Source organism: Triturus cristatus, chromosome 3_1, assembly GCF_964204655.1.
Source record: "Triturus cristatus chromosome 3_1, aTriCri1.1, whole genome shotgun sequence".
Classification (NCBI taxonomy): Eukaryota; Metazoa; Chordata; class Amphibia; order Caudata; family Salamandridae; genus Triturus; species Triturus cristatus.
The window spans coordinates 128,932,694-128,945,748 of NC_140583.1; the positions used below are offsets into that span (position 1 = coordinate 128,932,694).

A 13,055-nucleotide genomic window follows, 5' to 3' on the forward strand; every position below is an offset into this window, starting at 1 on the left:
CAAAAACAAGCAGGTTCCTTATTTTAGAGATCCTTTAGTGCTGAGCCACCTCATCCAAGACCAAATAAACATCTTCCTTGAGTGCCTTGCACGTCACAATGAGACATACAAAGCAGCTGCACCTATTCTGATGCATTCCTGAACTCTACGAATGTTAGCATGTCACCTATAAATTTTATCACACCAAGATACGTTAGTACCACTACTCACAATAGAGTTCAAGTATTAAATATCTGCATCACTTTCAAAGTCAGCTCTCAACAGGAGACAGTTCTAAAATGTTTGCATATCATACACAAGTTCAAATTGGAACTTTACATTTTTATTTTAATGAAAACAAAGTAAGTAGCTTATTTTTTTCTTTATTGCACTCTTTAGAGTTTCCGGATACAATCAGGAAATGGATGACAGTCACTAGTGAATATTCTCCAAAAATGGATATACTTTTAAAGCTTCAAAATAAAATTTATATAGAAAAAAACCGCAATTTACAGCCCGCTTATTAGGTACCAATATATACTTCCAACCAATTTCTTTACAAGGAAAATATCTTCTCTTTAACAAATATAATATTTTATACATACATTCTTTTTAAATTTGGGACCACCACAATATACATAAGTGACCATAGGCTCCCAAAGCACATGCTTTAGTGAAAATATATACATTTAAATCCAGTGCAATCCTAACAGCAGCATGTTGAAAGTCTTGTGGCACACAGATATCTCGAAAATAAACTGAGTTGCTCATAAATAAAAATGCATTTATATAACACCAGACAAGCACATAAAAACAACTATATGTAGTGTCAATAAGTAGGTAAGGAAGAAATAACGCGATTTCGTTCTTGATGTCAACAACTTGGAGCAGTATATGCTTCGCCCTCTCAGCCATCTTCTTACTGAAAGGGCTCCCCCTTTGACCTGAAAGAAAGAAACAAAACATTGTATGAGATCTGCTGGAGGACTGGATGCATGCCATCGAACTCAATACAAACTATATTCTGAAACATGTAATGATGGGTACTATAATTTCCGACGTCGTATACATACCTTGCGGACCACAACATGCTCTCTGGGATCAATTATCAAAGCTTCCCGTTCATCCTCAGATTCCATCTGGACAGCATATTCGTAATCTCTAGTCACATGACGAAAGCCATGTTCACCATGTCTAAGAAATGGATCCAAGAAATTAGGATTGAATATTTCTGAATATTTTAAATGGCATATCATTGCATGCTGGAAACTTTCCCAACTTTTTATTCAACCTCTTTGGTTCATTCGCCTAGAACTTCACTTGCTAACTCTGGAGGCCAGAATCAAATTTAACCTTGCCTCCCTCATCTTCATGTCCCTTCAACTTCACCTACATCAGTTCCTCCCTAAAAATATCAGGTGGTGTCAAAATACTTAGACCTAAAGAAGTTCAAGTCGACTCTGCTGTGACTGAACTGTTCACATTGACTGCACCATCTCTGGAATCCTTCCCATATCTTTATCATGTTCTCTGTATTTAGAGATCATAATTTCTTGATGGCTATCTGTAAAAAGTACCAACACCCCAGGGGAAAGGATGTGCTATATAAAAATGAAATAACTATCTCCTAAAATGATTTCAACAAAAGCATTCCCTTCAGAGACCAATGACTTCTTTCAACCAAGACACTGTCTACTATTTCTGCTGGCAAAGGCAAGCTAGACAGGTATTTAGCAAGAGCCAACCGTTCATCTTGTTGTTCGGCTAGGAGGAGAGCCTCTTCTGCGGCCTCTCTTCTGGTTTTCTCCTCCTCTAGTTTCTCAGCCAGCTGGGACACTTCTTGTTGAGAGGATTCATAATGTTGTTCAATCTCTACAAGTCTAGAGTAAGAACAAACATAACACTGATTATTCAGCAACAAACAACTGTTTGACTGTTCTCTGAAACTGAAGTGTGCTTTACAACATGCAGATTGGCACCGCACACCCCAAAAGTGCCCACATTTGTGATTTCATGAAGATTCTGGTTAGGATCAGTTTTACCCACATAAGCGGCACTAATTATGCCCGGCACTGAAGGATGCAGTATTAATGGAGCTCTACATGGATTAGTAACTTCAACAAGCAGAATACAATACGCACTTATGAGCATAAACATAATTTGCAGAGCTGTTCTACTAGCCTTCCAGTTTTTGATCATTTGCATACTGATAATGCTATGAATGCACATATCAATATATAGCGTTGGTCAATTCCCGGGTAATGTTTAAGCTGAAGCATTGATGTGTAATGTATTTGTTAGTAAAGTTATTCAAAACTATGTTTTATAGCAGGTTAGATCTAGTAACATCGGGGTATCTAAATATACAATACTGTAAATCCTGCCATTCCTTCAAATTACTCTCTTTTCTTCTCCATTCATCACCATCGTAGAATCATAAGACAAATTTGCCTAGCTCACAATCCTATGTAGTATTAATGATTGTCCTCTCTCCAGCCCCTAAAGAGTGGGGAAGACTAGGTACAAACGTTGGGATAACAGAGGGGGTCAAACGCTGTAGCGACTCACGATTATGGAAAATAAAATATGGATCTCTAAAAGAACGAGCCTTAAGTCCACCTATCTTTTGCTGAGGTACTTGCGATTTTTATCAGTATTATATGTTCAATGTCAAAAGATATAATAGGCTGCAAAGACGTGTGCCTTAAAGAGGCAAGAAAAACTAGAACTCGATTAAGAGGATGCCAATTCATAATCCAGTCAATATTTTCTAAATACCTAATTTCGTTTAGGGAAAATGTCTTCAGGGTTGGTAAGATAGGCTTCGTAACCTAAGACAGAATTCTTTCTGGTATCCCCCAGTATGACCAATCAGTTAGAGGATTCGTAAATAATTAGAGGAGTCGTGAATAATTAGGTAAAAACAAAAAACACATCTTAATAGTCATAAAAGATGGTAAGGTGATGTTCAGGGGCCCAGTGGCAAAAGTAAAAACATTTGTTCTTATTCTGATATTTAGTTAGGACCTTTCCGGGTGAACATGGTGCTGCAATATTTGTCTCCAACAAGCCTTCATTTACATACATGTCTGAAACACTGCTTCAAGTTTTTCTGTAGTAGGGTTGGATGGAAAGCTATTCAACCCTTGCCTCAACAGCTGGATTAAAAAAAACCTAATCAGGTACAAGGAAGTTGCTGCTGGGCAGCAGAATTGGGCATGAAAACCAGATCTCTCTACAGTCAGAATGTGGCTATTCTTCGTAGGTGAAAATCTTGACTTGTTTGAAACCTCTGACCTCCTGGTCATGGAATCTGCTTTCTCCTCACGCAGCTCCATCTTTGCGCCACTGAACCCCCACGCCTCCCTGCTTGCAGGTAGGTGTTCCAGGCCCTCCTCCATCCGTAGGCTCCTGCCTGTGCCTCATCCCTGGTGGTCCAGTGGGAGAGCCTTGCAGTTCTGCTGGTTCGCTCTACCAGCCTTTTTGATTGTCTTCTGTTTGTCTCTTCTTTTTGTCTATCTGTACCATGACTGTCTGCTACTTTTGCATTTTGTCTATTTGTGCCTCTGTCTGCTGCCTCTTTTTTTGCCTCTGCCGTTTTAGATCTGCTGCTTTCACTGTTTTTTATTTTCATCTCATTTCCTTTCTTCTTGTGCCTTTCTTCACTGTCTTATTTTCACCCCTTTCATTTTGCTTTTCTCCCCGTTTTGCCTTTCGCTCAGTTTTTCCAGCTGCTGCTGCCCCTGCAGCCCCCCCCGACTGTTCCCGCTCCCACCTCCAAGCTATTCTCCCTCCCCCGACCCCTACTTAATGGCGGCTGCTGCACTGATGCGCTGCTGGCGCGCTAAAGATGAGCCAAAGGCAAGAATTCTGTGCCCGTCTGCGACCTGACTGAGACCAGCGCAGGGACCCTGGTCCTCTGACCACTCAGCGCTACGACTCAGCAACCCTCAACGCCCTCAACCCCTGAAGAAACAACTGCCAGCTGTCGACGACAAACACCACCCAAGGCCAGGTCTTCTGCCGACACTGACACTGCACCTTCACCCACCTCCGGACCCCCACTGCTACCACCAACACACGGGACGCCAAACCCCTGAGCTGCATCCTCAACGTATGCTCCCTACACAGACATGACCTAGAAATCTGGGACCTCAACACCCTCTCGTCCGACGTTGCCCTCCCCACAGAGACCTAGACCAACGCCAGCTCCGCACCAGACATTGCAACCGCCTTCCCCAACGGGTACAGGATCCAGAGGAAGGACTGCCCCAACCACCCTGGAGGTGGGCTCGCCATCGTACACAAAAACTCCCTCTGACTCACAACAGCCAGCACGAACGGCTCCTCGTCCCCATGGAACAACTCTATTTCCAGATCCAGATCAACCCCAGAACGACTCTACGTGGCACCCTCGACTACAGACCTCCCAGACCACATGTCACGTTCACCACTACCATCGCAGACCTCATTGCGCCCCATGCCCTCGCATCCACGGACTACATACTCCTCGGAGACCTGAATTTCCACCTCGACAACCTCAGCGACCCTAACTCCACTGCCCTCTTGGACAATCTCACCAACATTGGACTGAGACAGTTCGTCACCACCCCAACCCACAAGGCAGGACACACCATCGACCCCATCTTCTCAAGAGGAAACCACATTTGCTGCAACCACACCACGCAACCCCTCTAGACCGACCACACTGCGTCGACTTCTCTTTCTCAAAACCATCCGCACACAAGCCTACACCACACCCCCGCACGCAGGAACTCGAGCAAGGTCATTTCAACTCCGCCCTCAATGGCACTCCTCCACCCACCACGACCGACGCCAACTGTGGAACCAACAAACTCCACAGATGAATTATCGACTGCGCAAACACACCCGCTCTCCTCCAGAAGTATGACAGACAACGCACCACGAAAGCCACCTTGTTCACCACAGACCTTTGAAAATCCAAGCACGCGTACGGACAACTCGAGCAAGCCTGGATGCGCAGCGAAACCTACGAAGCATGCACCGCCTACAAGACCGCCATGACAGAACGCCACCAACTCATCAGAACCATGAAGAAGAACTTCATCCAGGACAGAATACTCTTAAACTCCCGCAACCCTCAGGAACTCTTCAGCATCATACAAGAATTCATCAAACCCCGCAGCGAATCCTCTGATGTCCCCCCTCCTAGGACCTCTGCAACAAACTCTGCTCCTGCTTCCATCACAAGATCAGGACGCTCTATGACAACTGCGATGAACGGAACCAAGGCACCAACACTACACCCATCACCGGCAATAGCGCCCAGCCTACCATCACCGCCTGGACTCCTGTTACCACAGAACACACCACTAAGACCATGAGGAGCATACACTCAGGAGCACCCACCGAGCCATGCCCGCCGCACAACTTCCACAGAGCCGCCTCCACTATACGACCCGAACTACGACTCACTATCAACTGCACCCTCGAAACAGGCACGTTCCATGAAGACTGGAAATGCGCAGAAGTCAAGCTCCTCCTCAAGCAGACCTAAAGAACTATAGACTCATCTCTCTCCTCCCTTTGCAGCTAAAGTCACCGAAAAGACCGTCAATAACCAGGTCACAAACTTCATCAAATCCAACTCGATCCCAGACACCTCCCAATCCGGATTCCGCAGCAACCACAGCACGAGACCACTCTCCTAGCCTTCACGAACGACATCCGCACCCTCCTCGACCAAGGCCACATGGCTGCCCTCATCCTACTAGGCCTCTCAGCAGCCTTCGACACCGTCTCCCACGGCACACTAACAGCCAGACTCCACGACGCCGGCATACAGGGTACTGCCGTAGACTGGATCCGCTCCTTTCTCACGGGTGATCTCAAAGAATCAGACTCCCGCCCTTCCTCTCCGAACCCACAGAGATTAGCTGTGGAGTACCTCAAGGATCCTCACTCAGCCCAGCACTCTTCAACATCTACATGGCCCCCCTCGCTACCATCGTCAGAAAGCACAGACTCAGCAAAGTATCCTACGCCGACCACACCCAGCTCATCCTCTCCCTCACGAAGGAACCCAACATCACCAGACACAGATTCCAGGAAGGAATGAAAGACGTCACACCCTCGATGAGCAGGAACTGCCTGAAGCACAACTCTGAGAAAACGGAAGCCCTCATCCTCGTAGCCAAGCCCTCCGAAGAGACAACACCTGGTGGCCCACAGCCCTTGTGAACCCTCCCACATCCACGGACCACGCCTGCAACCTCGGCATCATACTCTATTTCTCCCTCACCATGAACCGTCAGGTTATTGCCGTATCTTCCAGGTGCTTCAACACCCTGCGCATCTTCTGCAAGACCTTCAAATGGATCCCCACCCAAATCCAGAACAACCGTCACCTACGCACTCCGTCCGCGGCATCCCACGACAAGACCACATCTCCCATCACCTACGAAATCTCCACTGGCTCCCCGTCGAAAAGAAAGTGACCTACAAGCTGCTCATTCACGCCTACAAATCCCTCCACAACACTGGACCCAAATACCTCAACAAAAGACTCTCATTCTATGCACCCAGGTGAAACCTTGGCCCTGCCGACCTTGCCCTTGCTGAAATCCCACGCATCTGCAGAGCCAGAGCGGGAGGAAGAGCCTTCTCCTACATCGCGACCAAGACCTGGAACAAACTCCCCCTCAACATCAGACGAACCCCCACACTGCATGCATTCAGGAAGAGCCTCAAACCTGTCTCTACGGATGAGACGGAGCTGCACGAATTACCTCCCTCCCCCCCAGTACCTTGAGACCCTTGTGGGTGAGAAGTGAGCTTCACAAATCCCTGATTGATTGAGACTCCAAGGAGTTGGTGAAAAGGCTTGGGAGAGTTTGCTTAACCAGTCCTTGTGGAATTCTCTTATCCGCCCAGATCAGGAACAATAAGAGGATAGTGATAACTGTCCGTCACAAATTGTTTGAAATGAGGAAATCACAGTCACTGATGAATGACTGGAAAATGGAATAATTCCTCTCCTCTTAGTGAGGAGCATATTAAAATCTACTCGTGGGTTACCTAGAATGTGTGATTCCTTTACGGACAATAATCAATACAAAAGATGTTACTCTGAGTAACCCAGTCGTAGAACAAGACTTAGTTTTCCCCATTTTTCAAATAAAAGACGGCAGGTGTGCAATTTGTGAAGACTATCACATCTCCTCCTCTAGAAGAGGAAGAAACGACTTCTGTTCTAAAAAGTACTTTTAAACTTCAGGTGACATATGTAGAGAACCAATTCCTAGGATGGCCGAGTACTCCGTCAGCTCCCTACACATACAGACAGCATTATATTGCGGTTAAATCACTATTGCAGATGGCACTCTTTAAACGATCTGAAGTAAGCACTGCTGAATTTCTTTTCCCCTTCTCCAGAATTACTACCTTCAGTGTCAGCTCCAGTATTCATATAATTCTTGTCATCAATGGAGAGAAGCCATTTTTAATACTTAGAATGTCCATCACCTTTTGCCATGCATCATCTCATGTCCTGCCAGATGTAATCAATGAACAAGTTACCTTCGGTAATGTCTAATCTGGCAGAGACTATCTAGCTGGGGATTACTTATTTTAGCATATTACCCAAGCGTCAGACTGGGTATGGAAATTTTCTATCAGCCTCCCTGAAGGCTGGTAGGTGGCGTCGTATGGCTCCACGTCGGCTGTGCCGGATGTGACCTGCACAGTGCCTATATACACGCCACCCAGGCATGTCAAGCCAGAAGTGCAGAGCCAGGAAGAATGCTGATGCACTGGTGTGCAGTGCTAAGGGCCTCTAAAGGGTAACCCTATATAGAATTCAGTTAGCAGAACAGGGAGGATGAGAGGGTTGGTACGGAATCTGCAGCAATATATTCTCTCTACTAGATAAGGCGTTATCAACGGTAAGTAACTTGTTCATCTGATATAGACTTCTAGCTGCAGATTGTAAGAAAGTGCCATCTTTCTTGCAAGGTATGCCCCCACCTTTCGCTGAATTGCTGAATGTACTTTGACTGAGTGTGCCCTGGACTCCTGCCAATCAGGTGCCTAGGGCCTATGTTCCTTCCCTAAAACCTAAAACCCAAATTGGCAAACCCTGGCCACATGTCAGCCCCTGGTAAATGGTACTCAGGGCCTTGTGACCATGGAAACCTCTAAGGGCTGCAGCACTTATTGTGCCACCCTTAGAGGCCCTGTACCCTAACACAAACCCACTGCCCTTGCAGGCTGAGTGTCTGGGTACAAGACAAAACAGAGAGTCGACATGGCACACATCCCTGTGTGCCATGCCCACAACCTACGCTGCCCTGGTATACATCAGCCACCCCTCTAACTGGGTGCCCTATGCCAGTGGTGTGGGCACAGAAGCATGAGCCCTGTGCCCCTGCAGTACCCAGCTCCATTCCTGGGCACTGTAAGTGCAGTGCTGCCATTTAAGAATATATGGTGCTGGGAGCTCATCAAACACGAACTCCACAGCACCATGATGAACACTGAAGACTGAGAAGTTTGGTATCAAACTTCTCAGCACTTTAAACCCGCACTGATGACAGTGTGGGATTTAATGTACAATGCAATACAGAGGGCATCTTAGAGATGCCCCCTGAAACCTAACCTACAATCCACGTCTGGTCGGAGAGGCTGCCTAGACTGCCACACAGCAGACATGTTGCTGGAACCCTGGGTGGAGAGCCCCCGCTCTCCTGGGCCTGCAACAATGCACATCCTGGGCGAGGTGCTAGGTCTCCTACCCCAGGATGGGCAGGGGGAAGCTTCAAAGGCATGCCGCCTTTGTGAGCTTCTCTAGGCCACTTGCTGTACTCAACAACTGGCCCCCACCGGTTCTGACCCCCACTCTGGTGGAAAGACTGGCCGGAAACTCCAAGTAAGGACAGGGGATGTGCCAGCCCTGCCAACCCCACCCCTCAGGTGGGGGAGGCGAGGTTAAGCACATCTCCAGGCCCTCGCTATCTTGAAGATGGGGAGTCCTACCCAATCAGGACTAGGCCACTGCCCCCCTCCCACAGGAGAGTGGCAGGATAGGGGGTGTACCCACCCCAGGACAGGGACCCATTGGTCCCCGCCCTTAACCTACCTGTAACGCCCCTAAATTTAGTATTTAGGGGCACCCTGAACCTTCCTTCCTCAGATTCCAGATTCCGAAACAGCAAAGAAGATCAAGAAGAAAGAAGACCTGCCTTGCAGCTGCTAAGAAGAGGGAGACACCAACTGCTTTGTCTCCAGCCCTACCGGCCTGTCGATCCTCGAACCTGCTCCTGCTAAATCCTGGCACCTCCTGTGGCCAGTAACCTCACAAACCCCGGAGGACCTGGCTACCTTGGGACTCTGAGCATCTGGGACTCCCACGAGCAGTGGCTCTTCTCAAAGCAAGTACCTAACCCCTGGCATCAGCCAGGAACTGCGAACCCTGCACACTCTGCACCCGCCAAGCCTGGCCTGTGCTGGAGTGGACAAAGACCCTGAGGACGTCCCCCCGGTGACTGTGACCCCGAATCCGGCACCCAAGGACCCACCTCAACGCTCCTGACGACGCCTGCAGGCTCAGAACCAGAGACCCCCCCAAACGCTAACAATAGAGAGTAAGATTTCCCGACACCAAAAGGCCCCCCTGCACCTGGCACCCTGCGGCCCCCTGTACCCGACTCCTGGGTACCTACCTATCCTCCAACTACCCAACTTACCTCTCGAAGTGGTGGGCACACCTGAAGAATCTTCGTCCCCGAGCTTGCAGCCTTTGTTCGTCCTTGAGCTTTCCCATTGTAATCCATTGAGCGCCCGAAGGCTCAATAGCACCCTGCACCCAGCCGCCCGAGTGGCCCTGGCAGTGCAACTTCTACTCCTACCTACTACCCCATTTGCCCTGAGCAAGTGACCAGGAGCCCAGCTCCTACAGCCGCGTGGCCTGCTAGTCAGCAGCCACCAACCAAGGTCCCCCTGCCTCCCTTAGGCTAACATTAATCTGCACCTGGCTTTCCCTGTGCCGCTGAGGGTGTAACAACTGTACTTACCTGACCCTGGGAGACCCCTGAGTCTGTGCCCAGAACCTTAACTCTGCCAGTCGAGTACTTACCCAAAAGCCGATAACTCACTTTTCTTCCATAGGGTAACATTGACTGGCTTCTTCTGAAATTTCTTCTAAGTGTGGAGTTTCTAAACTTTAAAATATTCACCCAAAATCAACCGAGTAACGAAAACAGAAATACTCATCTACTATTAGGAGAGATCCCAGTGCTGGATCTTGGTGCCCAGCACTGACCCTGAAAAGTACTCTCAACCGTACTTACCACTAACTCAATTTTCTCCCATAGGAAACTATTGACTGTTTTTCTGTGAAATTTCTTTTAAGTGTCGATTTTGCAAACTTATAAATATTCCTTAAAAATCGCCTATATAACTTAAACACAGTTTCTCAACTGCTTACAGGTGGTACACTAGTACTGGATCCAGGATCCAACATTGACCTAGAAAAAGTAACCATAACCCCACTTACCTGCTAAGTGAATTTCCTTCCATAGGATAACATTGGTAATTTGGTCAGAAAAAGTTTCTAAGTGTCAACTTTTAAAATACCAAAATATTGCATAAAAATCACAACAGTAACTAAAAAGTATTTACCCACTTGTTTCCAAGAACTGTCCCAGGGCTGAATCTAGGATCCAGTCCTGGAGTTAGAAACATAATCCTGAAAGTAATCAATTGCATATAACTTAAAATTCACATTGAGCGCAATGTATTATTGGGTTTGAAATTGTTTTGCTTAGTGCAACAAACTGTAACTATTGCATTCCAAGTCAATTGTCCTTTGCAAAGTATTGAACTAAAGCATCTCATTCTGAGAAAGTATATTTTGATACCTCTTGTTGGTTCTAAAATAAAACAACCATATAATTTTGTATACAAACCATTGGCCTAGAGTTCAGTTATTGAGTGTGTGAGACCATTTGCTGAGTGTGTACAACAAATGCTTTACACTGTCCTCCGATACTGCCTTACTGCTCGACCAAGCTACCACTTTAGAGAGTAAGGTTATATCTAACTTTAGCCTCTGACAAACCTCTGGAGACTGTGGACCCTATACACACTGTACCTAATTGAGAACAGTATATATAGAGCCACTTTCCTACACAGATTCCTTATCATATCTCAGAATGGCCACCAGAAAAGCCATTGATGGTGAGTAGGTGAATTGGGCAGGGACTCGAAGGGCACACACATAAGAAGTTTTAAGACCAGGTGGAGGTCCTTTTACGGCATGATGAATAGTCTTGGAGGGAACAGGTGTCCCTTTAGAAAGCGGGTCAAAACAGATGACTTAAACAGAGAAGGTTGATCCGGCATCTTTACGAAAGCCAAGATGGCAGAAAAAATAACCTTTAACAGCGCTCTGGGCAGTGCCCTGCTGGGCCAGAGAAAGATCAAACAAAAAAACTGGGAGAGGGAAGCAGAAAGAGGGTCAATATTCTTGGAGGCACACCCTGTTACTAACTTATCCCAACTGCAAGCACATACTGTCTAGGTAGAAGGATGCCGGGCTGAAAAGATAACATTCACAGACTTCGGCGAGAAGGTCAAAAGCTGTCAACTGTCGCCGCTCAATCTCCACGTATGAAAGTGGTGGGTATGCAGATTCGAAAGCAAGACACTGCCATGTTGCTGCGACAGAAGGGAGGACAGAAGATCCTCCTAAAGTGGCAGCTTAATCGAAGGACTGATGCTCAGACTCAGGACTCTGGAGCTAAAGGAATGACTTGGGCCTGGTCGTTCGTGATCTTCTTGAGAAGTCGGGAAAGGAGTAATATCCGTGGATGAAAAGCGTCTCTAAGCGAGAGCCGCCTTGGAAACTGCAGCGCGCAGAACTGCTGACGTTGCATGTTCTTGGTGGTGGCAAACAGATCTGACCAAGGCTCTCCCCAATCTTGGAAGTGATGTTGCATCACCTCTGGGTGGAGACACCAACTGTGATCCGCTAGGCATCAACAGTGGAGTTACTCTACTCTGGCTGTCAGAGAGCTCGCCAGTTGTTGAACCACCAGGGAAATGCCCTGGCGTTCCAGTCATTTCCAGATTTGCAGGGCCTTTGGCAAAGGGTGCACGACCACACCCGGCCGGGTTTGTTGCAGTACCACATGGCAGTGGTGTTTTCCGTTAACACCTGTACTAGCCTTTCCCTGATGGAAGGAAGAAAGGCTTTTAAATGCCAATCAGATTGCCTAAAGCTCCAACAAGTTGATGTGAAGCCCAGACTCTGCCGTAGACCAAAGTCATCCGTTATCCGCCTCTGTCAAACGGCTGCCCCAGTCCAGGAGAAACACTGCTGTCACTACAGTCCGCTCTAGATGGGGAAGGGAGAGGGGGCTTCCACTGACCCAGTAGCGTTTGTCAGCCACCACTGCTGGCCTACTGCAATTCCCGCCGAGATCTGTTTTTTTCCCCTTCCCGTCCCTCTCTTAAATTACAGCTTGCTCACTTTGTCCTGAAGATGATCCCCAATAATTGGGTTCGAAACGCCGTCGACCATTTCACAACATGAATTCAGTTTAAAGAATTGTATAAATCACTTAAGGAATTCAGCTGTTCTTTGTTGTCCATGCGATGTCTTTTTAAACCCACCGTCACTATTTTCACACCAAGCTTTCTATGTATGTGAGCACTCTATAATTGATTTCGTGGAAATAAATACTCGTCACCCCTGTGACCTACATTCCCCTCTACAGATTCATCTTTTTGCTCCCTACTGCTCCCCACTGAATTGATTTCATTTTACTAATGATAGCAGGGTCCCTCTCTGGGTAACCCCTCGTATTTCTGGACCTTTTAAGGCCACATCTGAACCATTGTTCGCTAAATAGAGATCTAGGCCAGGTCATAGAGATTCCCCTGATGCTGTGCCCACTGCAGAGCCGACATATGCCAATGCATGTGTCCCTAGCAGGAGCCCCAACAGCCGCAGAGTCAGTCTCACCAAAATCCAGGATAGAGTCTGAAACATCGGAATCATAATCCAAATATCCCAGAGTCGCCGTTAGTGAAAA

At 47.2% G+C, this 13,055-nt stretch overlaps 1 protein-coding gene across 2 annotated transcripts in view; it reads right to left on the reverse strand.

Moving 5' to 3' along the window:
- Positions 1-346: 346 nt before the first annotated feature.
- The window catches only part of LOC146859819 (uncharacterized), a 518,852-nt gene continuing 506,143 nt past the window's right edge, over positions 347-13,055 (reverse strand). For both annotated transcript variants that reach the window (XM_085643565.1, XM_085643566.1), the window contains 3 exons: positions 1,725-1,859; positions 1,053-1,173; positions 347-923 (listed from right to left, as the gene is read on the reverse strand). In XM_085643565.1, coding sequence (XP_085499691.1) covers positions 765-923; positions 1,053-1,173; positions 1,725-1,859 — 415 coding nt within the window. In that variant the 3' untranslated portion in view covers positions 347-764. The remainder of the gene's footprint in view (positions 924-1,052; positions 1,174-1,724; positions 1,860-13,055) is intronic.